Here is a 26,290-nt window from a genome sequence, read left to right as displayed (position 1 = left end):
TCCAGTCCCATGGACGTGTGGGTGTCCAAGTGGCTCAGCAGGTCCCCAACTAATTCCTCATGGATTTCTGGGGCATTACACTGCTCCCCGACCCTATTACCCAGCTCAAGAGGCCACTCATCCTGGACTCCTACCTTGCTGTTAAACATCGAGGCAAAGAAGGCGTTCAGGACCTCAGCCTTTTCCTCATCTTCGGTCACAGTGTTCCCCTCCAGGTCCAGTAAGGAGTGGAGGTTCTTCTTGCCCTTCTTTTCAGTGTTGATATATTTGTAACAATGCTTTTTATTGTCTCTCACAGAGGTGTTCAGCTTCAGTTCCAGCTGGGCCTTTGCCTCTCTAATTTTATTCCTACATAATCTAACCACTTCCTTAAACATACCTCGAGAAGCCTTCCCCTCCTTCCAAAGGTGATACAGCCTCCTTTTTTCCCTTAATTCCTCCAGGAGCTGCTTGCTCATCCAGGCCCAGAGCCTTCCCCTGGGCTCATCTTTCGGCACATGGGGACCGCCAGTTCCTGTGCCTTCAAGAGCTCCTGTTTGAAGCAGCTCCAACCCTCCTGGACCCCTCGTTTCTTGAGGGTTGGTACCCAGGGAGCTTTACAAATAAGTTTCTTAAAGAGGCTGAAGTTTGCCCTCCTGCAGTCCAAGGTGAAGGTTCTGTTGGTGCTCCTCCCTATCTCCCTGCATATTGAAAACTTCACTATCTCGTGGTCACTGCACCCTAGGCAGCCTCCCACGGTCACATCTCCCCCCAGCCCTTCCCTATTGGAGAGCAGCAGGTCAAGCAGAGCCTGTCCCCTGGTAGGCTCACTTAACAGCTGCGTCAGGAAGCAGTCCTCTATTCGCTCCAGGAATCTCCTGGACTGCCTCCTCTCTGCTGAATTAAGTTCCCTTGCTCACACCTGAAGACTCTGATTCACTGGTAAGGGAGTTCTGAGCTGCTTCTCTCTCTCATGCAGGCTGGCTTGCAGTTGGGTGAGCTCACCCACTGACACTCTTGTTCTATTCTCTCATCTTTCAACATCTTTTGCTACTTCATTCATTTCATTTCCCAGCTTCTGAATGTTGACGTCCACAGCCTGTTGAGATATATACCACCCAGCTGTAAGTAGCCCTGCTAAGGGGTAACAGCACCAGCACAAGGCCTCAGCCTTAACAGCACAGACCCTCCTCGAATCACACAACACAATCCAACGCTAGAGGCTGCACAGAAACTCTCGCTGCCTACCTCGCTCTTCTGTGCCACTTCTCAGTGCTTTGGAGACTCAAGGCTGCATGAAAGAGTGAAGGTAGCTGACACAAACAGTGCAGGACAGAGAGCCCTCAGTTTCTAGGCTTAGAGACAATTCTGCTCCAGTTTGACAGCAAATACCATACAGGAGGGATCAAGACTATCACACTTCAACCCAGTGCCTCAACCCCAAGTGATCATGTGTTCAGTGGCTTTCTGCCAGCTGTCTGTGTACAGAGACAGGCCATTAACACAATCCTGTTCCAGGCAAGAGCTGAAACTTGCATCTCACCAATGACAACTAAGCAGCCCCAAAGCTGAAGTACAACCTGGCCCAATGCACTGGCAGAGATTTACAGTTGCCATCTCTATTCTGCCCCCACAAAGCATTCTCCTCTGAACACCAGCACCACAGGAGTTTTCCCTAGACACAGATATTGGTTGGGAAGCCTGCAGTTTGCTTCTCAGGCAAGACTGGCAGAGCCACCAGGGGCCAGCTGAGCTGTAAGAGGCTTCAATTCCTGCAGCAACTTCTCAGTTCTCTCTTTTCCCTGTTTGGATTCACCATTGGCATTTTTACAACAGTTGGCAATCCTGGCACCCAGCTCCAGAGAAAGCTGAGAGTGAAAATAAGTAATAGAGAGAAGCTTTAAGTGATTTTTGACTCAGCTAGCAATAAGGTCACTGAGGAAACAAGAAGTATCTTGAACTGTCTCATTTCAGAGTCTTGTTCCTGGGTCCCACTTGACCATCCCTGCTCTCAGAAGTGGCATCCCTCCCAAGAGACAAGTTCAGTTTCCAAGGGAGGCAGGGAGGGGCACACAAAGGTGCTGCATGGCAGTTCAGCAGTATTCCTGCAGTAACTCACATCAGCATGACCCCTGCAGAAACAGAGGGGATTGGAATGTCTGCTTAAAGGACATAAAATCATTAAGGGTGGAAAAACTCTAAGATCAAGTCTAACTGCCAAACCAACAGCACCATGCCCACTAACCCATATCCCTAAGTGCTCTGCCTACAAAGTTCTGTCTGCCCCCAGGGGTGGTAACTCCACCTCCCTGGGCAGCCTGTTCCAGTGCCTGACTGCTCTCTTTGCAATGACATTTTTCCTGGTCTCCAGCCTAAACCTCCCCTGGCACAGTCTGAGGCCATTGCCTCTTGTTCTGTCACTACATATCAAAGAAGAAACCAACCCCCCCCTCACTACAACTTCCTCTCAGGTAGCTGTAGAGCAGGTCAGTAGGAAACAGGAGAAGAGTTTGCTGGAAGGTGTTCATTGAGGCAAGGGAGCAAAGCCATCGGAGAGGAAACACACATCCAGGTAAGGGAAAGCTTCGCTTGCCAGGCTATGGCAACAGGACATTTGTGTGTGGTGAAAGCTTCTCTCCATAGCATGTGCCTGTCAGGAGATTCCTCTAGGATGCCTGTCACCAGGGTGGGATCCTGAGGAAGTCAAGAGTGGCAATGGACTCCGCAGGAAAAGGGTTTTGCAACAGGACCCAATGGAGTCACAACACTGAAGGAGGAAGGCTGAGGAGCTTTTCATACTCCAGAGCAGTCCCAGGAGAAAGAATAATAGCATGAGCAGAGCACGAACTGCCAGGATGCTGTAGAAAGCAAAGTGAGGATTTGGGAGGTGCTGTGTGGCAGAGACTAGAGGCATGGTCTAGTTGTGGGGTCTGTGGTGACAGGTTGGACTTGATGATCCTTGGGGTCTCTTCCAACCTTGGTGATACTGTGATACCTGTGGGGGGAGGGCTCTGGGGCCGGGGGCGCCCTTTCTCCCCTGGCTTTTTCCTGCTGCTTGCTTGCTTCTGCTTTTTAATAGAACAACCCCCAAGACACTTAGAGATTTTCTTGTGTGGCCCTTTTGTAACAGCTCTCTACTGCTGCTCTAAGGTAGGAGGGCAGTGAAGGGAGAAAACTACATAAGCCACTTCCACCATTTGGTCCTTCATTACTTTTGATGGTAACTGAAGCAACACTTGGACTTTCCTAGCATGGATGAAATGATGCCCAAGTCTGCTGCAAAGCTGTACAGAGTGCAGCACAATGGCACACACTCTAAAGTATTGCACACATGCAGAGACCCTGCTTTCTTTGGGCTTTCAGGGGACTTCTAGTCCTGATCTGGGAGAGCATACTTAGGACAATAATTATCAAAGCCCTGGGGAATGACAGGAGCTGCCTGTTCTAGGGAAGGAAGCTAACTGATAGATTTGAAACCATTGATTTTGGATAGGGAGTAACAGAGGTCAGGATCTGGGGAGGGTTGTGTAGAAGCCAAAAGGATGAAGCACTTCCACGTTACTATAGGTATTTTTATTGGGGTGATTGGACAGCAATGACCTCAAGTGAACAGGCTCAGGAACTGAGGAGCTCAGTTTAACATTCCTGAAGCAAGAAGAACAGCTGCTGAAGTGCAAAAGGAAACCAACTGATCCCATTGTTTGCAGTCCCACCACCAGATACAGTTTTACAGATGACAGAACAGGAAGGTTTATCCTCCTCAGTGTTAAAGGCTTTACCTGCATCCTGAAAGCAAGCAGAGCAATAAGTTCACCTCAGGGTTGAAGGTTCTCTCTTTCAGGCTGTCATCAGTCACCTGCTCTGCATTACCCAGCCAGCTCACCTCAATGGACACATGATTCAGGTTGCTCTGCTTCAGTTGGTCAAGAGGGCCTTCCAGCTTTGAATGTATTTCACACCGAAGCAGAAGCACAGAGATTGAAGCACTAACTGTAGAGGAGAAGTTACAAATCAGTTAGGTATGCAGCTGGCAATACCAACCACCTCAGATCTGTTCTGTAGCTCTGTCTTGAGCTGCTCCCGCTCAGACCTTACATCCTGGAGAAGTTTTTGCAGCTCAGCTTTGTCCTGGTTAATTGATGAGATTTGTTCTTGAGGTTGGAAGGACTAATTCTTTCAGTCAGGAGCTGGGCTTTGTCACATGAGGCAGTATTTAGCATCTCAGCTAACTGTTGAATCTCTAAGTAGTGGAGACAAAAATGCCCCAAATTAGGATTTTGTTCTGGTCTGTGAACTTCCCTATGGAGTGCTCAGCTCAGTTTGTGTGGAAAACAAAGAACACAGCTTCCAGTAACTGAAATTCACACTAAAGAAAAGCTTAAAAATCTTTTTGGTGCTCTCATGGCCTGGACAAGAAATAAAGTAGGAGTAACACAACTCAGAGCACTCCTGCAGGCAGTTTGGGTCTGCAAGCAGCAGCAAAAAGGCACTCAACATACACCCCCATCACAAAACAAAGAGCAGACTAACATGAGAGAGTGGCAATGAAACAGCCTCCATGCTGCTGTGTTCACTACAGCAGATAAGACATTTGCTCACTTAAGCCAATCTTTAATGATGGTCTTTGAGCTGCAGACAGTTTGACAAGGGAAAGGTGAGAAGTGACCAAAGACTGAACTGGCAGCAGCCAAGTGCTGAGTTGAAAGTGTGCAGAGCACCCAAGGTTCCAAAGCCACTCAGGCTCTGTCTCAGTGTCTCCCAGTGCCTTTTAAAGGCTGAACAAACCCAGGCACAGTCAGCGACCGTCACGCTGAGCCTGCACACTGGATAGCTGCTGTCCATTCTCAGGGGATGGCCAAAAGCAGACGATGCCATTTCCAAGCAGCACTGAAGAAAGCAATGCCAAATGCTTTGTCCGTGCTCATGCTTGTTCAGCACCCCCAGAAAAGAATGGTGTGCTGAGAGAAAACCCAACAGGCTTTGTCTGTGCAAGAGAGTGCCAGAATGGTCTCTGAAGAAAGAACCCCCCAGAGCAAACACAAACATTTTGCCCTGTTAGTAACCACTCAATGCCCAAAGCACCCAAAGCAATAAACCAACCCACACCCAACCCCAGTCCCTGTGCACTTCAATTGGAGTTGTTATACTCCTCCCCTCACATGGATGGTCTTTGCCCATACCAACAGAATTCCTACCACTGACACAGTCTCCTTTCTATCCTCTCTGAGCTGGTCTGTCTCAGCCTGGAGAGACTCCTCTCTTTGCTTCAGGTCATCTCTTTCCTGAGTCGGAGTTCTCATTGTTTCTTGCCCCCCAGTAAGCTGCTGAAGAACTGCCTGGATCTCTGAATCCTTGGTCTCAGCTCCAGAACCTTTTCTTGCCCTTCCAATTGTTCCAATTCATTTCACTTCTGCTGAGGCCCAATATCTTCTTCTCTTGCCTGAAGAACTTGTTGTTTGTACTCTGCTTTCTCCTCTTCCAGGTCTTTCATTCAGCTGCTGAGCTTGAACTGGAGAGGGAAGAGGTCACACACTGCCATTGTTGCGCAGACCCGCACGAGGGGGACCCAATCTTGCAGGGCCTTGTATTGGCTGAGAGAGGCTGAGGGTTCAGTCTTCCAGCAACGAACCTGAAGCTCATAATTCCACTTTAACTCACTGCTTATATATTCCTGTCCACCTGAAATAAGCATTTGGTTATGCAGCCTTCCTGTGGTTTCTCCTCAGCAGAAGCCCTACTGCAGTAAGACCTACCACCACCACACAGGTAACTGTGGCAGACCTTCAAGATCAAGTCAAGAGTTACCAAATCCAAGGCTGGGCTGTGACAGCCACAGCAGTGTCAGAAACTCTTGTCCAAAATATGCAGCTTGAGTTCTTTTTCTCCCTCCCTCCAAACTGCTGGAGCAGGAATTCTTTCTAGCTGAAATGATCTGTTCTAACCAGCCTTCAGCTCAAGGAGGAAACTGTTTCCATGACTGGAGTAGGTCACAGCAGCATAGTTTAAAATAAAAGGCAATAAAATGTGCAGAGGAAAGGAAGAATTGAAGAATGGAAAAAGAAGACTTCAAAGGCCAAGGCCAGAGGGATATCTAACCTGGAGCAACTCACATAACTCTGTGCCTGTGAAGAAGGTCCATTAAGCTCCACCACCCTGCAATCTTACACGCTCAGCATAGAAGTAATATCTGCTCACTCCAGAGGCACTTCAGTGACAGTGTTGTTTATACCTTTCAGACTGCTCCAACAGAAGCGGTTTGTGTGCTTTGTTTTGAGACTAGGAATGGATCAACTCTCTTCTCTGTAAATAAAAAGAAGGCAAACTGACACTAACCTCTGATTTCCCTTCATGCAGAGCTGCTTTAGCCTCTTGTGCTTCTTGAGCCAGAACATCTACTTGGAGCTGTATTTGCTCATTGTTTTCTGACACAGAGAGGTATTTTTGCTCCAGCTCTCCAGGGAGCTCTTTAAGTGCTAGGTATTCCTGATCAGAGCTCACATACCTAAGCCGTGCATCTGCTAGAGTGTCCTCTGCTTTTCCAGTGCCTTCAGTCATCTCTTTGAGCCTAATTTCACTATCAGCTACTTCAGAAAGCAGCTTCTCCTTTTCCCATGTTAAGAAGTGTAGTTCCTCACATTTTTCAAGCAGCTGCCAACAGAAAAATCAATATTGACAGCCTCTTCTAAATCAGCATTTCTCAGAGTTGCATACTGAAAGAGAGGTTCATGCACAGATACAGGAAATGAAGTCCAGGCAAGCACATGTTGTGGGAGATCAAGTTTTGCTTTGGCAGGCAGGAGCCATCCAAAAAAATCCTTCCAGGAGAGTCAAGACTGGCAAGCCCTTTAAAAAACAAATCTTAAAGGAACCCTGGAGAGCTACAGACATGTTCAAGGTGGCTTTTTTCCAGTGTCTGGACTAGGACTGGAGCCGTGCTCTGCAACAAGATGCAGTGATGCTTTCTCCACACTACAGGCTTCATAAACTTCATCAGATTCTTGGTGGCTGCAGACCACTGGTTGGGTTCAGAACTCTGCAGATGATTCATGCAGTTGTGGTTGCTTGCCCTTGACAGTTTTCCCTGTGCTTTGTAGCAGGTATTTAAGGAGAGAGACCCAGCAAGTATTTGCAAGCAAACCCCTTAACAAACCAAGTCTTGTGAGGCCTGACCTGCCAGGAAACAGGAAAGTTTCATTCAAGTTATCCAGAATTTTCAAGTTAAAGCACTTCTCAACCAAGATTTCTGCTAAGAGGTCTTGAAACAGTCTTTGCCTACTTAGGAAAAAACTTCAGTTTTAGACCAGTAAGGCAGGATCAAACATTTACACACAATTATCCTTGGTGACCAAGGCAAACAGGCAGGCAAGTGCTGGAGTATGAGTTCCTGATTAAGTGTACCAGACTTTGATCAGACATGTGATCTTTGCATTTGTTCCTAGGTGTATACATCACAAACCAAAGGAACACAGATGGAAAAGCTTCATTCAAGGTAAGCTTTGGCTTTACAACTTCACATCCAACATTCATATGTTACCAGTCAAGTAAAAAGAGCCAAGGAAAACCTCAGATTTACCTCTCTGCTGCATCTCAACAGTATTTGGAAGAGACTGAAGTTGTGATAGCTCATGTACTTGGCTTTGTAGAAGTGCATTTTCTTTCAATGCTTTTTCTAGTTCTCCTTTTAAGTCAGCTGCCTTTTCTCCCAGCTCAACAAGAGAGAGCAGATCTAGAGCTTTCAGTCAAAGCATGAGAGAGAAAAAAGTTTTTTTGTGAATGAAGCACAGGATTTCTGGTGCTTTCTGGATCCCAGATCACTGTAACACTAGGAAATTCTATTTCATAATGGCCAGCAATTAAAAACCAAACCTACTGGTCTGAATTCTGTCACCACTTGTTAGGTTGACATCCAGTTTGTTTCACATGCTCCCCAACAGCCCTCCTTAACTTGACTTTCACATGAAGACATTCAAAACACTCCACAAACTGCAGCTCTCCCAATAGCTCAAGAAAAAGCTAAAGCAGTTACTGTGTGCCAGCAGCAGCAGCAGCAACTCCATTATTTTTAATACTGGCAGAAGCTCCAAGCATTGAAGCGAACAAGAGCTAAAATATTCCATTCCCCCACCATGGAGGAGAAGGCAAAGAAAAGCAGCACCTGAAACAGCACCGCTGGGAACTCTGCCCTCCGTCAGTGAAGTCAGCCCTGTGCTGTCTGAAATACAGCCTGCAGCTCTCTCTGCAAGCCAGCTTGCATTCTTCTGTAACTGGCTTCTCCTGCTTCTGTTTGGCTTTGATAGAACTGAACATCCTTTTGCATTTGCTTGCAGTTATTTGGGAGTTCATCCTTCAGGACAACAAAACCACCTGCAATTCACACCACACAGAAAAGCCTACTTGCTTAGCGTGTAAATGCTGCGCCTGCTGCGTTTCCTCTTGGCACTCTGAACTTCAGCTTCCATAAATATGGCAGAGCAAGCCACAGTTGAAAACTGCACTGCTGGCAGAGCCCTGGAACAAAACATATCTCACAGGTGAGGGCTGTAACTACTTCTGTTTTGTCTTGACCTCTTCAAAGCTCAGAGTGAGCTCCGTCCCACCGCCAAGTTCCCAACTGCGGTGAAACTATGTTTGGAGTCTGATGTCCTAGTGACTCCCAGAAGACTGTTCATGTGCTCTCTCTGCACTGGCAAACCTAAAACTAACCACCCACTCCTGTGAGAGAAGCCTCTCTTCTGTTTATGTTTCTCTTCAAGACTTATTCCTTTCTATGAGGTCTGTGACAAAAACGTTACTTGGAGCATGAGTCATTAGCTCTCTCCAAATGCTCTACCACATCTTGCCTTTATCAATGGCCTTCCTCACGCCTCTGGCCCCAGCTGTACAGGCACTTGGACAAGCACTTGCCATCCTCTCCTTCAGCTCCAGACTGTCACTTCTGAGAAAAGCAGCTTTGTTTGGACATCCAAGGCTATGGCTTCGCTATCTAAGAGGGATTTGTTCAGCTGCTGAATTTCTTCAAGTAGCTTATCAGAATTTCCCTGAGGGAAAACACTCCCAATAAAACTCCAAGGAACATACCCAAACCAGCCATAATAGAGCCACTGTGTTTATACTGAGTACAACACAAACACAAGGCTGGGATGTTCACTCCAGAAAGCAGCAGCAGCAGGCTTGTGCAAGCCGTAGGATAAAAAGTCTCTCCAGAGCTTAGCTTTCCTAGAGAACTGCTGTGTGATCATGTAATCATTGACACTGAGGTTTGTAGCCAGGTTTGTAACATCTGTAGGGGACACAGATTTTGGTTGTACCAAGGTCAGACCCAAATGTAACCCACCTTCAGGGAAGCTAAAACCACCTCCCAACCCAGCAGAAAACTCACAATTCACCCCTGAGAGAGATGTGTCCTTTTTCTCTGCTACTGCATTCTGTAGGTCTCCCACTGGGCTCTGCAGTACCTTGATTTTGTTGCCTCTCTCTTTCAACTCTTCCAACTTGATTTCTGCCACTTATAAGTTGGTGAAAGAAAAGAGAAGAAGGAAGATTGTAAGGCCTTGGTTGGTATTTCAAGTAAGACTTTTAACTAAAATCTGCTTTATGCATAGTAAGCATTAATGAGTTTGAGACATCTCCTCCTTGCAGCTGTGTTGTAGTTTGAGCTGGGTGCCCCCCTGGTGCATTCACTTCCTGTGTCCAGAAGTCCAGCCCAGAGGGATGGACACAGGAAATTGTGTATTTCCTACCATAATTCTTTGCACCACTATAAGATCCAGTGCGGAGTCTGGCACTTCCTCTTTCCTTCCCTCTCCGAGACTTGGTAACTGGGGGAGAGATCTCCCGGCCATGGGCCTGATTGGGCCCAAGGCCACAGGGGGATGGGCAGTCTCAGGCCTGGCCAGCTGAGACTAGCCCAGCAGAGGGAGGGGGAAGAAGGAGCCCTGGGGGTTTTGCATGCACCCTCAGGTGGGGATGGGATCTTTCTTTGTCACTGCGCTTTGGGTGTTCTGTAACATTCACCGCGCTCTATTTAAACTTTCATCACTTTTGCAATCCGTTTGCCTGAGTCGTTATTTCTGCCTGTGGTGGGGAGGGGATCTGCCCCAACCCATTACAAGCTGGTAAGATTAACCACAGCCATATGATATCCAGCTTGTCCCCAGCAGATCAGTGTTCCAAGATAAACAACCCAAGCCCATTTCATACAAGGCACAGAGAGGCTCACCTCCAGCTCCTCACTGCACACCTCAGCATTTGAAACCATATTCTTTAAGTTGGTAATTTCAGGTCTGTCTTGCACCTGGAGAGCAAACGGAAGCACAATTGCAGAGGGGATTAGATGGCACCCACACCAGCAGTTCGAGTTGCCACCACCATGAAAACAAACAAGGTCAGTCTTGTGTTTTCTGTTAGTGTGCAAACCATGCATGCACCCACATCTGCTCCAGCAGCAACAAACCAACTTGCCACCTTCCTTCAAATGCACACAGGAGATGCAAAGCTCTGGTTTAGCTTTCCAGTAATTAGAAAGGATTAAAGTACAATTGAATCTGCACCAGCTCAAGAGACAAGAGCAGCATTGTCAAAGCAATTCATGCAGGAGTCGTACAGATAAAACACTTCAAACTGTAATCATGTTAACTGGAGTTTTACGAGAGTGAAGATGTGATTTCATTTAGTCACTAACAAGAATGAGGAGGTGCCAAAATTAAAAGGTAAAGGAAGCCATGAACACATCCAGTGGTACTCTCCAGGAGAAGGGACAAGTAGCAAACTAAATAGAAAAGCACTCCCAAAGCCAAAGGCCTCTTCTGTTCTTGGTTAGAAAAGCTTTTCATCTACAAGTGTCTCTGAATAGGCATAAGCATAGGTAAAGAGAAAACCCACACCTGAAACTTTCAGAGGAGTGAAAAGATTTACAACAAGTACTCTCCTCTGAGCATTTCTGTATGCTGTGGAGCACAGAGAGAAGCAAACCCAGCCTGCAGTCTGAAAAGCACAGGGCGGTCACAGGGATGCTACGATGATGCTGTCAGAGGTGGCTTAGAGCTCTAATTTTGTGATTAGATCTGTGGTGGTTTAAGTTGACTCCTGGATTTCCTGAGGTATGCAACCTTGCTGTAGTCAGGGCTGGAAGGGACCACAAGGATCATCTAGTTCCAACCCCCCTGCCATGGGCAGGGCACCCCACACTAGATCAGGCTGGCCAGAGCCAAGAAAAAGGGAGCAGTCTCTTCTCAGTGGTGTCCTGTGACAGGACAAGGGGCAGTGGATACAAACTGCAACACAAAGTTCCACCTCAACGTGTGGGAAAACCTCCTTACTGTAAGGGTGAGAGAGCCCTGGGGCAGACTGGCCAGAGAAGCTGGGGAGTCTCCTTCACTAAAGACATTCCAAACCCGCCTGGATGCATTCCCGTGTGACCTGTTCCAGGCGATCCTGCTCTGGCAAGGGGGTTGGAGCGGAGGACGTTTGGAGGTCCCTTCCAAACCCTACCATTCTGTGCCTCTGGGAAGCAGCAGCCTCCTGCTGCTCCCCGCCTGTGGCAGCAGTAAGGCCTCGTCAGCAGCAGAGGGCAGGCAGAGAGCGGCCGGCCGGATTCCGCCGCAGGTTGGGACGGCAGCAATCCTTCCTGCAGCGGCTGTGGCTGACACCTCGCTCTTCGTGAGGCTGCTAATAGGGAAGGTGTTCCAAGCGAACTGGAGCAGGTTATGTTTCTGTGGCTTAGACATTGGGGGACGTTCAGGTTGGATATTAGGGACAATTTCTTCCCAGAAAGGGTTTTCAAGCCCCGGAACAGGCTGCCCAGGGAGGTGGCAGTGGAGTTGCCCTCCCGGGAGACAGTTAAAAGATGGGTGGATGCAGTGCTGAGGGACATGGTTTAGGGGTAGTGTTTTAGTGGCAGTCATGGGATTGCAAGCTCTAGGTGAGCAGCTGGGTGTGATGACATCAAAAGCCTCTTCCAACATCCACAGTTCTACAACTGTAGGGATTCTTTTTTCCTCCAATTTCATTTATAAGGATAAACCTCTGTTTCTGTTTGTCTACCTCACCAAACTTCAATATTCAGTGACACAGGAAGGTCCAAATATACTTCACTTGTCAATAAATATTTATCTTTTGCCACTCAAAGCTTCCACAAACTAGGAAAAAAGTTCTGAACAGAAAAGTTTCTGTGTGGCTGATGCAGCAAAGCCAAACAGGACAATGACACTGTGCCTATGTCCCTGATCCAGAGCCCGGGGAATCTGGTTTCCTTTTCTCTCTGGGACCAATGGCAGCTAATGCAGTCAGGATGGCATCCCTCTGTCTCATCTGGGCCAGCTCTTGCTGCCTTGGCCTTCTGTTTCAACCAAAGCTGTTCTGGATCTTGTCGAGATGGAGACCTTGCAGCACACATTCTGTGATTCATCTTGAGCATCAAGTGCTTCCAACGGATGGACTGCCTTCAGGTCCTGCAAGACAGCCTGAAACCTAAAGAATCCAGTAATGATTCTTGTAACAGAAGGGACTTCAGAGCACTGCCTGTGTCAGTAGATCATCTTGGCAAGGAAGCCTGCAGCTGAGGAGGTGTTAAACGCTGGCTGAGGAGGACGATGGCAACTCTAGCCTAGTATACAAAGGGTCTTCTAAAAAGAATCTCAAACACAAGCCAAGTAACAATCTGCTATGGATCCCATTCGCTGCAGACCGAGAAACTGATTCTGGAAACAATGAAAATCAGAAGGGATCTTTTTAAAATGTAACAACTCCAAAGGATGCAACTTCAGATTCAACATTAATGCCATGGTCAGAAGACATCAGACAGAACAGCACATACAAGTAAACCTGCAGAGGAGGGATCAGGAAAGAAGTGGCAACGATCCATCCCTGTCTAAGCACCACAGGTTTGGGGTTTTCTGGGAGTATCTTCTGGGTTTGGCAGATTCAAGGTAGGAGCTTGCTCACAGGATGTGTGTGTGCTGTGACTGACATGGTCTGGCCCTTTGGCAGCTGGAACCTAAGAGAAGTCACAGGCATCTCAGGTTACAGAGTTGTGGCACAAAACAATTGCTTGCCAATAAAGCAAGTGTCTGGGCAAAAACTACTTCTCCACAAGGAAATGAAGATGACTAAGAAAACCCCCAACCCCAAACCCCCAACCCAACAGCATTTCCTATATCATCATTTACCCTGAAGGTAGCGTTACCTTTTCTGACACCCTACCACAACACTCAAGGTTTCAAGTTTCCCACAGACATTACTACTCACAGCTTTTCAGAAGTATTTTCTCAGTGAGATAAATGTTAAGCCAGCATCCACACAGTGCCAAGGATGACCAAAAGCCAGAGCTGCCTTGGCTTGTGAACCAAGATGCTTTGTGTGAATGTATGCAGTACAACTCAGCAAACATGCTTTGTCTTGAGAACAGTTCCAAAGTGTTACTCTAGGCAGCCAGACACCTGTCTCCTGCACAACTCTAAAGTGGGATTCAGATCATGCACCTCTTTGGGGAGCTCTCCATGGCTGTTCACATGTTCAAGCAGACTTCACTACGTGACTCTCCCGAAGTCGGAGCCCAAGTGTTACAGAGGAAATCCAGTTTAACCCTAGGTCTGTTCACTCATTCTGCTCCTCAACATGCAACACCATCTGTTTGTGAATGAACCAGAGAATTAGAGCAGAAACATATCCTCAGTCTGAATTTACTCCAAGGCACCCTACCTCAGTCTTCTTGTGTTTGTTCTTCCAGTGCTTCAGATTCATCGGTTTCTGTTTCTTCCTTCAGCTTCTCCCTCACTTCATTTATTGCTAAGCTCAGCTGCCTGTTTTCAGCTGTGCTTGTTCATGTGTGCCAAGAGTCTATTTCATCTGTTAGGAAACTAATATCTGCAGAGCTATCCCACAGAAATTCACTACATGTGACTTCACCTGGGACAGTAAAACTTGTGCCACGACCCTCTGAATAAAATTAGCCTGAATGCCAGTAAGAGAACTTCCAGAACTGTGCTACAACCACTTCCCTTCCAGGCTGCATTCTTGGCTGGCACACAGATGTAACTCCCTAATGGCTTACAGGTAACTTGTAAAGCTGGCTCCATGAAACATTTGGGGTAGGATAGTGCCAGCTGAATGCTCCCATACTGTTAGCAAGTTTGCTTTCTCATGGACCCTCATTAAGAAGGGATTAGTTCTCATTTAAAAGCTGCTTTGCACAGTTTCCTCATTTTTTCCTGAAGATACTCACAACCCTCCATGTCTGTTGGTGAAAACACAGACAATGTCATTTCCTTTGTTTCAGATGGCCTTGACTTTCAGTTTCTTCAAAATACCTCACATTTGTCTGGTTTCTTTCAGCAGGAGCCCAAGCCTCCCTTCTTCTTTTCTTGGCCTTAAAAAAGAGAATTTACAAGGAAAGTAATGCAACCAAAACACTGAAGTGGAGAGTAGATGTTGCATTGGGCTAGCTCTAGAACAGGACCAGCAGCTTACTGGACAGGTGTTTTGCAGTTGGTTTTTTCCCCCCTCCAAAACTTAAACATACAGCACAGGAGTTGGAAAGCAGAAGTCTGTGCAGGCTAAGGCAAGACTGACTTAACACTCAGAAGTTATTCTTCAAAGGGGCAGCTTTAGGCACGTGAGAATTGCCCAGCAAACCTTCTTCAATGTCAGTGTGCCACTGCCTGTTTAATATGACCTCTCACAAAGCATTTCAGAGTTAACAACTCAGATCCAGAAGAGGTGCTGGCTTCAGCATTGCTTCAGAGGGAAAGGAGGCAGAAGTCCCCAGCACTCCAGTTAAACTGTGTATCCTGTCTTCCTGTACTTCTTGAAGAGAAGGTTTTCCTTCCAACAGCTGGGCCAGTTGGTCTTTCTCCATTGCATGAATTTGAGTCTTGGAAGATACCTTCCACGAAAAGATCATTTCATTAAATTCACATTTTAAGAGCAAAACCAAATCACTTCTATAGAGAGTACACAATTACTGATACTTTAAAGGCAACTGCACCTGTATTCTAACTCTGGGAGAGCTGTGGTTAATCTTGAAGGATGAAACTGACAGTCTAGTCAGCTTGGGGAGTTAAAGTCAAAGGCTCAAAGCAATACAGCCTCAGATTTTTCTACCAACAAAGTAAGGCAGCACTTGCAAATGTAACAGAGAGGACTTTCCCATTGGTGCCAGGAGCCCCAAGCTCTCTGGGGGCTGTGAGCCAATTGCCAAGTAACAGCAAGCTACTGTAACACACGGGGTCAAGAGCTGAGGCACTGAAAACGTGTCCTGTTGCAAAGCAATTGCCTTGCAGTAGCTGAACAGCTTTATCATCAGCTTACAGTCCCTTACACTAATTCAAAGTTCCCAGGGCACTCTGCAACCAACTCTTCTGTACTAAGTACTCGACTCACTACCTACGAACTCAGGAGGCAGCCAAAACTTCCCGCTGCAGATTAATTCTCTTTAAGATGTCATTTGTCAGTTTTTCCTGTGCCTGCAGTTTGAAAAACAATTACAACTGTGTGTTTTGATGATTTGATTCATCAGAGCAGTATGCTCCAAATTGTGAGCTTCCTGTGGCTTTCCATGCTTTGACAAGACTTGCCAGACCGCTCCCCAACTCCATAGATTGCTGGAGGTGTCTGAAGAGGAGACTGCAGTCTGGCAGCAAGTCACTGTTACTCCTTTCCTAAATCTTCTGCCTATACATTGCAAGTTTGGCCAGTAGTTTTACACAGCTGCAAGTTCTTGCAAGCCAAACTGAAGTTAAAACATCAGCAAGAGGGAAAAATGATGAAGTTGGAGCCTAACCAGCAGTCAATAGCTTCTCACAGGGCAATGAATCCTCTGCTCTGTGCCACTAAAATATACTCTAAGTCATAACAAATGGGCAGCTCAAACACGTTCAGCTGCATAAGAAAGCAATTCAGCTGCTCTCATCCTGTGTCAGCTGTCACACAGAGACATCAGGACTGTCATCAGCTGTTCTAAATCTCACATCACCTTTTGCACTTCTCTCAACAGAAGTGAGAGATATCACTTCAGCTTAGCTGTGCCTTCCAGCTGGTTTGTTTGCAACAGAACATTTTCAATCAATATTAAGGAGAGATTAATTTCAGTAAGTGTATTACATACTTCCTCCAGCTGCTTTTTCAAATCCAGAATTCCCTTGTGGTCTCTCTTCAGGAGAGCATCATCATCAGTGCTTCATTGACTTCTGGAGTGTTCCTCACTCCTTTGGCTGTACTGGCAAACTGGAAGAGTATTCTGTCGTGGGCAACAGTGACAGAACAAATACACCAGCAAAAACTTACTCTGACTCTGTCTCTTTAATGCCACTAGGAAATGAGACAAAGATCAACATATAAAGGAGCTGTTCCACCTGCCAGGAAGCTTTACTGAGACAACATAGTACAACATGACTGAGAAAAGATGCTGTGCACATTTCAGCTCCCCAAGGTCCTCTTTGGGCTTTGGGATACTCAAGTGACTACAGATCCAGAAGACTCCATTTTCCACCTCTTCACCTTGTCTACAGTGAAGCCTGGAGCCTGAAAAATGCTTTAAAGCAGGTGAGATGTTTGACCTGAAGAGTACTGAGTGTTTCATCAAAGGAAACAGGAGTCATTGTACAAACAACAACTGTCTGAGCGCTCCCTCCCAGGGAGCTGTGCAGAATTCGAGCCAGCTTGCTGTCTCTGGGACTGATGAGGCTGATGGGGAGAAAGAGGGAAGGGAAAAATAATTCCTGTTTTGTACAGAAAAAGCCCAGTAACTAACTCTATCCACAGAAAGCAGAGTTACCTGTAGAGGATCTTTATTGAAGACAAGACACAAACTCACCAAGCAGGTACCCCAACACAAATGCTGACCCAGAAGGGGCATCAGAAAGCTGTTTGACGACTTGGCCCAGAACGAGCAAGCTCCGGTTTGTGCTGCAGCCTTCCTGCCCTCACACACCTGGGCAGCACAGGAATTTGCTAAAGGCTCTGGTTTAAAGCAATGGAACAGAATGTGGAAATGTCTTTTCAAACTGTCAGATGTGAAATGCTCTGCTCTAGGAGTTTCCATCTCCAGTACCACAATCCACTGATCCGTCAGCAGCTAGCACCAAATCCTCTCTAACTGCCACAGTGCGTCGGAAGAAGGCATCGCAGATACGCTCTGAAACCTGACCCAGGAGCTGTCTGCACCCATCACAACTTTGTGTTTCCTGCTTGGGTTTCACACATGTCCACAGTTACATGTGTCAATTACAACAAACTCCCAGGTTATTCCTTGTAGAAGAGTATTAACTTGTGCTGCCCTCAGGCCAGTTTCTTCTAACCATCAAGGCATTCTTGTGCAGCCTCATGCTGTCATTGTTAGCAACCGAGCTTCTCAGCTGAAGTCAGCCATCTGGTCACTCTTCACCTTCACATGAGTCCCTACAAGCTCCTAATGATTTCTTGACTATAGGTGGATGGCAGTTGCTGGACCTGCTCTTCTGAAAAGCCATACTACTACCCAATCGTTTGCACTTCAGAGCACTTGCAGGGTTTTCTTGAGTAGAATGTGCCCTACAAAGGGGGAGAGAGATTTACAAAGAACTCAAAAGCACATGGATCAGATCATTCCCTATTGTCATTTTTCATATGGGTTAATGAACAGAAGTGGTCACCAGGAGAGCCTCATGTACCACTCACCTTCAGATCCTGTTTGTGTAGCTCCTTCACCGCCTGCCAGCTCTACCAAGCTCTGCAAAGTCAGGAAATCTCTCACAGGTTAGTTCTGAGGCACTTGGGTTTCAGATTCTCTGAATTCTAAACCTCTAATTTATGTAATTGTTAACAAAGACACACTTAGGAAAGAGCAAGAGGTCTGTCATTAGTGGAAACTATTACACACAGAGCAATCAATGCTTCCAAGGTACATAAGGACACAGTAAGTCTGTATTAACTGTTACAGCACTCTGAAGAGCATTTCTGATTTCCAGTGCACCTCTCCCTACCCTCAGGAACAAGGTCAAGTACAGTTTCTCAGTATAGAAGATTTCACCACAGACTCAAGCTGTAGGAGGCTTCACAAAGTCACAGGTCATCTGGTCCAATCTTTTGTAGGAAAAAGAGAGCCTGGATGATACTAACTAGGGCCCTGTCCTACATCAGCTGTCTCTCCTTGCCTGTCATTCTGAGGATAAGGAAGACATTAACCAAAGGAAAAGCACCCCTCTGAAGTTTGTTCCAAGTCAACTAGAACTTCATAGCATTCCCATAAGGATTTGCCTGAGCAAGCAGCCCTCCCTCACTGCTTTCTGTTTCAAAAGGAAAGAAATCCTGTGCTAACTCCAAGCAGCAACAGACCAGAAGGGCCAAAAAAGGTCTCCCCCTCCACAAGAATGGCTACTGAAAGTTAGCTGAAAGAGACACAGGGTGGAGTGTATTCTAAGAGCAGACCCCATCAGTTACAGCAAGAAAAAGAGTAGGCAGCAGCTCTGCTCAAGTACTCCACAAGCAGTGCTCACACTCAAATTCCTCCACATGAAGACAGAAGAGAAAGCCCTTTCCACAACACATGTGACTGACTTGATGCCATCCCCAGTTCTGCAGGAGAGTGCTCAGGTAGATTTTAGCAAGCTGGAATGCTTTCACACCAGTCACACTCCTCCAGTTGATCTGGCTCTCTGAAAACACCAAACTGCTCCCCCAGCAATCATCCATGTGCCCCCCAGCTCAGGGCACTCCATACACTGACACCAAACTGCTCCCCCAGCAACCATTCATGTGCCCCCCAGCTCAGGGCACTCCATACACTGACACCAAACTGCTCCCCCAGCAACCATCCATGTGCCCCCCCAGCTCAGGGCACTCCATACACTGACACCAAACTGCTCCCCCAGCAACCATCCATGTGCCCCCCCAGCTCAGGGGATTCCATACACTGACACCAAACTGCTCCCCTAGCAACCATCCATGTGCCCCCCAGCTCAGGGCACTCCATACACTGACACCAAACTGCTCCCCTAGCAACCATCCATGTGCCCCCCCAGCTCAGGGGATTCCATACACTGACACCAAACTGCTCCCCTAGCAACCATCCATGTGCCCCCCCAGCTCAGGGCACTCCATACACTGACACCAAACTGCTCCCCTAGCAACCATCCATGTGCCCCCCAGCTCAGGGGATTCCATACACTGACACCAAACTGCTCCCCTAGAAACCATCCATGTGCCCCCCAGCTCAGGGCACTCCATACACTGACAGCAAACTGCTCCCCCAGCTCAGGGCACTCCATACACTGACAGCAAACTGCTCCCCCAGCTCAGGGCACTCCATACACTGACAGCAAACTGCTCCCCCAGCAACCATCCATGTGCCTCCCAGCTCAGGGCACTCCATACACTGACACCAAACTGCTCCCCTAGAAACCATCCATGTGCCCCCCAGCTCAGGGCACTCCATACACTGACAGCAAACTGCTCCCCCAGCTCAGGGCACTCCATACACTGACAGCAAACTGCTCCCCTAGCAACCATCCATGTGCCTCCCAGCTCAGGGCACTCCATACACTGGTAATCCACCAAAGGCTAACTGGGGTTGCTTTTGAAAAGAATTACTCTTCTGGCCATTGCAGCTCTAAGAGTCTTCTAACAACAACTAAATCTGAGGAGAAGAGAAGCCTTCATGTTATCCACTTGACTCCACTGAGCTTGTCAGTGGCCAGGAACTGTCAGCAGCAGCTGAAGCTTTGCTGTGTTTAACAAGAATGTAAGAGCAATCTGAGAGGAGCACCTCATGCTCCCATGAAGGGCAGAACACTCCCCAGGAACTGCTTCCACACCACAATGCCCTTTGGTGGGAAAATGTTCTTTAGGTAACAGCTCAGGAGTCTCCCTTTGTGCAGATGACCAGAGACTGATTTCTGCTTAAGCAATGCATTCTAGGAGTTAACAAAGTTTGTACTAACAGTATAGAGTAACATTATTGCCTCAAACGAGAGGCAGCAGTAGTAGCTGTACTTAAATGCTTAAGTAATAGCTTGGAGTACAGCACACCAGGTGGGATACCATCACTGCTCCATCACAGCTTGCATTGGCAAGGTCACTTTTTTCTCTGCTTTCAATGATCTAGAAGAGAGGGCAACAAAGTTTTTCTCACTTCAACAGTAAAGCCTCTCCTAGCAAAGCCTCTCCCAATAGTGAAGCAGTCTTTACTGAGGACAGTGTGGGGACAGCTGCTGTGCTCACCCATTGCTTTCCCCACAGCGGCGATTCCCTGTCAAAACCCAATACTGGCATACTTAATGCTTGCATTCTGATACACTGCAGCAGACACAAAAAGCACAATTTAAGAGCAAGCAGAAAAATATTACTTTCTGAATATAATCTCCAAAAGAGGCTCCACAATACTAAATACATTTAATACATTACTCTGAACACATTCAAAGCTTTGCTGAGCTCTCATCAGCTGACCTGAGCTAGACAACTTACCTTCTCCTTTCCTGATTGTAATGGGTTGGGGCAGATCCCCTCCCCGCCACAGGCAGAAATAACGACTCAGGCAAACGGATTGCAAAAAAAGTGATGGAAAGTTTAAATAGGAAAACAATAACAAACAACAATGAAAGTTTTACAGAGACCCACAAGCACCATGACAAAGAGAGAGATCCCAGAACATACCCAAGAACATCCCATCCCCACCTGGGGGTACACCCAAACCCCCCCAGGGCTCTTTCTTCCCCCCCCCCCCCCAGCCTTGGTCCTGGGCAGGCCCAAGGGAGGCAGCTCACGCCATGTTACCCAGGCAGCAGCAGGGGACGAAAGAGGAAGTGAAGACCCCGCATGGCCTTTTTATAGGGGAGCAGGGCATTATGGGAATGGAATACCTGGTCCCTGTGACCACCCCCTGGGCTGGGCCCACCCCTTGGGACCTCCCAGGTGTGGCCTGCGCAGTGGCATCTGGGCCAGCACCCAGCCTAAGCCACCACACTGATCCATTCCATCACTTCTTCAGGGGCCACCACCACCTCTTCAATCAGGTCTTCCACAAATCTATTCCTCTGAAGAGAGAAACCAGCAATAGACTTTACTGCACTCCAAGGCTCGTTGGATGCTTTGCTTAAGTTGGCCTTACAAGCGCCTCCTGCAGTGTTCACTCTGGCTTGCTGCCATCACCGCTCCAAAGCCTTTTTACTCCATACAAAAAGGATGCAGAAAGTTTAAATCCTTCCTGGAACTGTAGCCCTAAAGGCACAGGAATCAAACAGCTCTGCAGTTTCCCAACAGCAAAATTAGCAGAAATATCCCCCTGGACATTTTCTGAGGCAATCTAAGAGTACCCCCCAGGCAATGTAAGGCCAGAAGGATACAACAGATAAATCGCCCTGCCTGCTCGAGTCTCAGAATCACTGAGCAGAGAGGGCACAGGAAAAACACAAGCCAAACCCCACCAAAAAAAGAGAAATATCCAAGTGCCAATTTGGATTTGCTACAAAGCTTCATGTAAAGATACTGAGGATGACATTGATAGCTTTGTGCTCTCTACTGACCGTCTCATGGAGTAGCTGTAATCTGGTACTGGCTCCCTGCCTACAGGCGAGCTGTACACACGGTAGAGGATAGGAGCACAGTATTGAAATAACTCTGTGTATCTGCTGAAGACTTGTAACACATTAGCTGTAGCTTTCACACCACGTTTGCAGAGGTTTTATTAGCTAACAGAACTCCCAAGTATTCACAGTCAAAGTGACAAAAATGACACTATCCTGGCAATCTGAAAGGATTAGCTTAACTTCCACAGACATCTGTAAAGATAAACCAGCACCACTGCTGTCCACCCCACGTCCTGCTAATTCTGCAGGTAACAGTTACACAAGCTGACAGACAAGTTTTCAACTAGGTGCTCCCAAAGGCCTTTTTTAACTCCTCCTCCTCCTCCAGACAGTATTTCCACTACCTAACATTCACTTACATTAACATCCTCCTAATGTCCAGAGGCTTTTCTTTCCTGGGGTCACAAAGCAAGTCAGCAATGATTTCATTGGAGATTTCCATGCAAGGAACTCTCAGCAGGAAGTCTGTATCTGGAATCTAACGTTAAAAATCAACCAAAACAAACCCACATCAAAACCAGACTCATGTAGGAACACCTTCTAATACAAGTATTCTTGACCTTTGAATACCATTCCATGGATTTCTTTCTCCCCATCCTCTTTGGACACCACCATTTACCAATATAGAATCATTTTTCTTCTACCTCTTTGTGGTGGTTTGGCCCTGGCCTGGAGGCCAGATACCCACCAAGCTGCTCTATCACTCCCCATCTTAAGTGAACAGGGGAAGAAGGGAAAGAAAATATAACAGAAGCCAGGAATAGGATAGGAGCAATTTAATCACACTAATAAGCAAACAGCAACAGACTGCAAGGAAGCACAAAGCAGAGAGAGGTCAGCCTCTACTGCCCAGCAGCAGGACGGTGGTTGGGCTCAGGCAGCAGGGCTCTCTGAGCTTGGGGGTTCCTTGGGAGGATAAACACCACGGACAAATCCCCACACTTCCTTCTTTCACTCCCCTCTTATACCTGAGCTGACCTCATATGGTATGGAAGACCTCTTTGGCCAGTCTGAGGCAGCTGGCTCAGCCGTGTCCCCTCCCAAGATCTTGCCCACCCCTCAAGGTACTCTTGGGGCAGGGCAATGTTGAAAGGACACAGCCTGGATACTGGATTCAGCCATAGCCAACACACTGCTGTGTTATCAACTACTGCTGCAAAACCCACAGCACTGGAAAGATGCTGTGAGGAGAATTAACTCCAGCTCAGTTCAAGCCAATACACTCTTCCCAGCTGCATTAATACTGTATCACTTCAAGTATGTTGTACAAGTAAGGCAACTGCCCTACAGAAGCGTGGCAATAGTTCTCCCACTTAAAAGTCCTTTCCCTACCTAGTGTCTTTCTGTGTAGTCTTTCTTCTGTGTAGCTTGTCTTGTCTCTGCTTGCTTAGATTGCTTCTTCCTCTGCCTCCCTGGTAGAGAAGAGCGGTGAGAGAAGAGGCTGCACCACAAACTCCAATACTACAGCAAAAAAATGTTCTCTTGCTTTAGTTTCTTTTGTGTACCCAGAAGGTACTCTCCACCTCCTGGTAGGAGAATGATTTATTCATGAAACTGATCACAACTAAAGCACTCTGCAAATGATGTTTGGACAATGGCTATTTTAACTTGCACCACCTCCTTACTTCCACTTAGCACTGAGCAATTAGCCTACAATACTTCTGACACTGAATTAACAAGCAAGCTTGCTTGCTTTCAACTGAAGTCTTGACTAATGTTCATTTTGACAAGAGTGGAATGCACACAAAGCTTCACATTACCTATCTCCCACAAGTGAGCATCTATTTGTAATCAAGGTTTAGTACAGTTGCAAATTTAACCACCCCCCTTCGGGGCTTCCCCCACCAAATTGACTCCAACTAAATGCATCTCATTAGCTCTTTTTAAGCCACTCATCTTTGCAAGGCTAGCAAGCAAAGTAGCTGCAATATATGGACCAATACAAATGACTGTCCTTCAATGGCTTCTTGCTACAAGCTGAGTGTAGCATACAGCAACACAAACATCACCAGCCCTTTCAGTCACTCCAGTGAATTGCTCACCTCACAAACAGCTTTGAAGAGATGTTGAATTGCCTTAGGGATTATGCCTGGAGAATCCTCATTTCCCATCATGGTGGATGTCTTCCCTGAAGCTGTCTGTCCATAAGCAAATATTGTGCCCAGAAAGAGGTTTAGGTTTTGTTAAATACTGATGAAATGCATCACAAATGGGATTTAAACACAGCTTTAACAGTTACCATTATAGCCTTGTACAGCTGACTGCAGAATTGGAACTGCTACACCTTCACATCGCTGCTGAGTGCTGTCGCTTGAGCGAAACACAGGATCTCCAAAACCCAAAGCAGAGCACATGAATCCCTGGCAGCACAGCCCAGACCCAAGCTGTCAGCTTACTCAGTGTTTCTGACTTCAAATCCAGTAAGCTTGCTTCAGACCACGGGGTAATTCAGACACAAAAATTAACTGTGATAACTGCTAACACAGGCATTTTTTTGGTAAAAGGAAATATTAGACTCAGACCCAGGAGGGAGGTGATGAACAGCCACGTCAAGCTAAGAAGCATGGCCAATTACACAGCAGCCCCATTTAACCCTAAGAATCTGTCTAGTTGATCTACAAGGCTTCTGACAAGACAGACTACTTATTAAACTCTGTCTCCCTGCTTGAATTTCTGTTAGAAAATGTTCCCAGATAGTTTGTGGACATAAATAAAAGTAATTTTCATCAACATAGGTAACGGAGAAGCCTGGAGCTTGGGAGGAGCAACGATAACTGCGGTAACTGTTTGCAGCTGCAAAGAGACAGAGATAAGGATTCCCACACGCCCAGGCATCTGCTGCAATGGGCAGAACAGCGAAAGAAACCACGAGAACGACTCGGATCGCGACTGCAATGCTGCTGGAAGGGCAGAAGGGGGCAGGGAAGACCCAGAAGTGAAAGGCCTTGAGCTACTGAAACCGGTGTTTGGACTTGCAATACCTATGTACTGCTAAGCCCTGTATGAGTTAACCTCGCAGCTCTCGGAAAGACCCAGCGCGGCTAAAGGAGGTTAGAGAAGTCGTTCTGCCCATCAGCAGTCAGTTATGATCCAGCATCCACACTGTGCACTTTCCCCGTCTGGGTTTGGGCTCCCACAGCCTCTTCTTCCTAAATGCTCTGGACTAACCCCGGTCTAGTCCACTCGTAACTGTAATGCATTTGGAAGAACACAGACCACGTATTCCAAAAGCGCCCTACAGCACCAGCCGGAACACAAACAGCAACATCCGCGACGAAGCTGACTTCAAAGCTACACTGCTGGTACTGATGAACCAGGAATTCAGTATGTCCCAACGGCACTTCTTCAGGATTACGATGCTGGGAAAGAGAGCTCAGGGCCACCACACAAAGCTGAGCCCTTAGGGTTGGGCGAAACGTTCAAGCAGTACAGTAAGGAAACTCCACGTAAACATCAAAATAAAGGCACTGCATTTGTATTCTCACCATAACTAAACACTTTTGTGCCATGCACTTCAGAAATGGTATTATTGTCACTCTTCCAGCGCAGTGACAATTTACCTTCTAAAGCCTTTTCTCTAACAGAAAACATTCCATCAGTTTTACGAGGTTAGGACTGGGCTCCTGTAACGCGGGTCCAACCCCTCAGGGCACGGACGTCTCTCCGGCCACCGCCAGCTGATTTCTCAGGCTCTGTCCTTCCTCCACGGGGATGGACGCCGCATCCATGTCCCTGCCGCCCCCTCCTCGCAGGACTGTAACGGCACCCCCGGGGGCCCCAGCAGAAGGTGCGAAGAGCCCAGCAACACCCAAGGAAGTCGAGGGGTTCCCGGGCCACGCTTCAGCCTCCCGTCCGGCCGGGGCCTCGGATGCGGCCGCCCCGCCCGGACAGAGTCTCTCCTGGCGATGAGCGGCCGCACACGCACGCAGAGCGCGGCAGCAGCCCCGCCTGCCACCCCCGGGGCTAGGCAAACCGCTCACGGCCCCGCAGCGAGCAGCGCCGGGACGCCACCGCCGCCTCCCGCGGCCGCTGCCATTGGCCCGCGCCGGGCAGACGCCGGGGCGGAGCGTACCACTCGCCGGGCGCTGACGGGGGGACCGCGGGAAAAGCCTCGCGCAGGCAAGCGGCTGAGGCGGCGCCGCCGCCTTCCCACGCCCCCCGCCGCTTGCTCAGCGTCCTGCCGTGGTGGCGGCCCGGGGGCTGCGGAGGCGGCTGGCTGGGCGCGGCGGGTTGCGGTCCCGCAGGGAGGGGCGCGGCGGTGACCGCAGGGGCTGAACGCTGCGGTTTCAGTAGTAGTCTTGCGCACGTGAAAGCGGCACGCCACGGCTCGCGGCATGCCGCTGAGGGCTGCAGCTGGTTCGGAGTTACACTTTGTGTAGGTGTCGCGGGCGTTCCGTGGAGGGCACTGGGAGAGGCCGCAGCAGCGCTGTCTCGGGAGGCAGAGCGCGCTCTGTGCGCCTGATCTTCGGGGGAAAGGGCTATTTAGGTTGGCTGTTAGAAGAAAAGCCTTCATTGAAAGGCTTCTCAAACACTGGAACAGGCTCTGCATGGAGGTGGTTGAATCCCCATCCCTGGCGGTGTTTGGAAGATGCAGAGGTGCGGTTGTGAGGAGCTTGGTTTAGCAGCAGGCTGGGCAGAGTGAGGTCTTGGTTGCGATCGATGATCTTGGAGGTCTTTTCCCACTGAAACGGTTCCGTAATTCCCTGTGCTGAATGCAGCCTTCGCCAGCAGTGGTGCTGTAGAGGCAGGGAAGG

The 26,290-nt window shown here is 47.9% G+C and overlaps 1 protein-coding gene across 1 annotated transcript; it reads right to left on the bottom strand.

Moving 5' to 3' along the window:
• Positions 1–1,009: 1,009 nt before the first annotated feature.
• Positions 1,010–26,049, bottom strand: LOC104309098 (centromere-associated protein E-like). Its single transcript, XM_054177204.1, is given in 29 exon segments — positions 1,010–1,078; positions 5,160–5,341; positions 5,344–5,482; positions 6,313–6,627; positions 7,542–7,705; positions 8,147–8,191; positions 8,194–8,323; positions 8,884–8,933; positions 8,936–9,017; positions 9,366–9,484; positions 10,195–10,273; positions 13,673–13,788; positions 14,201–14,266; positions 14,269–14,344; positions 14,699–14,860; positions 16,082–16,149; positions 16,152–16,200; positions 16,533–16,659; positions 16,819–16,906; positions 17,632–17,683; positions 19,981–20,052; positions 20,173–20,247; positions 20,910–20,984; positions 21,886–22,014; positions 23,579–23,698; positions 23,777–23,865; positions 25,022–25,106; positions 25,426–25,484; positions 25,548–26,049. Coding segments are annotated over 29 exon segments (3,384 nt in total).
• Between the last annotated feature and the right edge of the window lie 241 nt (positions 26,050–26,290).

This window comes from Dryobates pubescens, chromosome 39, assembly GCF_014839835.1.
Source record: "Dryobates pubescens isolate bDryPub1 chromosome 39, bDryPub1.pri, whole genome shotgun sequence".
Lineage (NCBI taxonomy): Eukaryota > Metazoa > Chordata > Aves > Piciformes > Picidae > Dryobates > Dryobates pubescens.
Note: the sequence above shows the minus strand (reverse complement) of the source record. Positions and strands in the feature narration are given on the sequence as shown.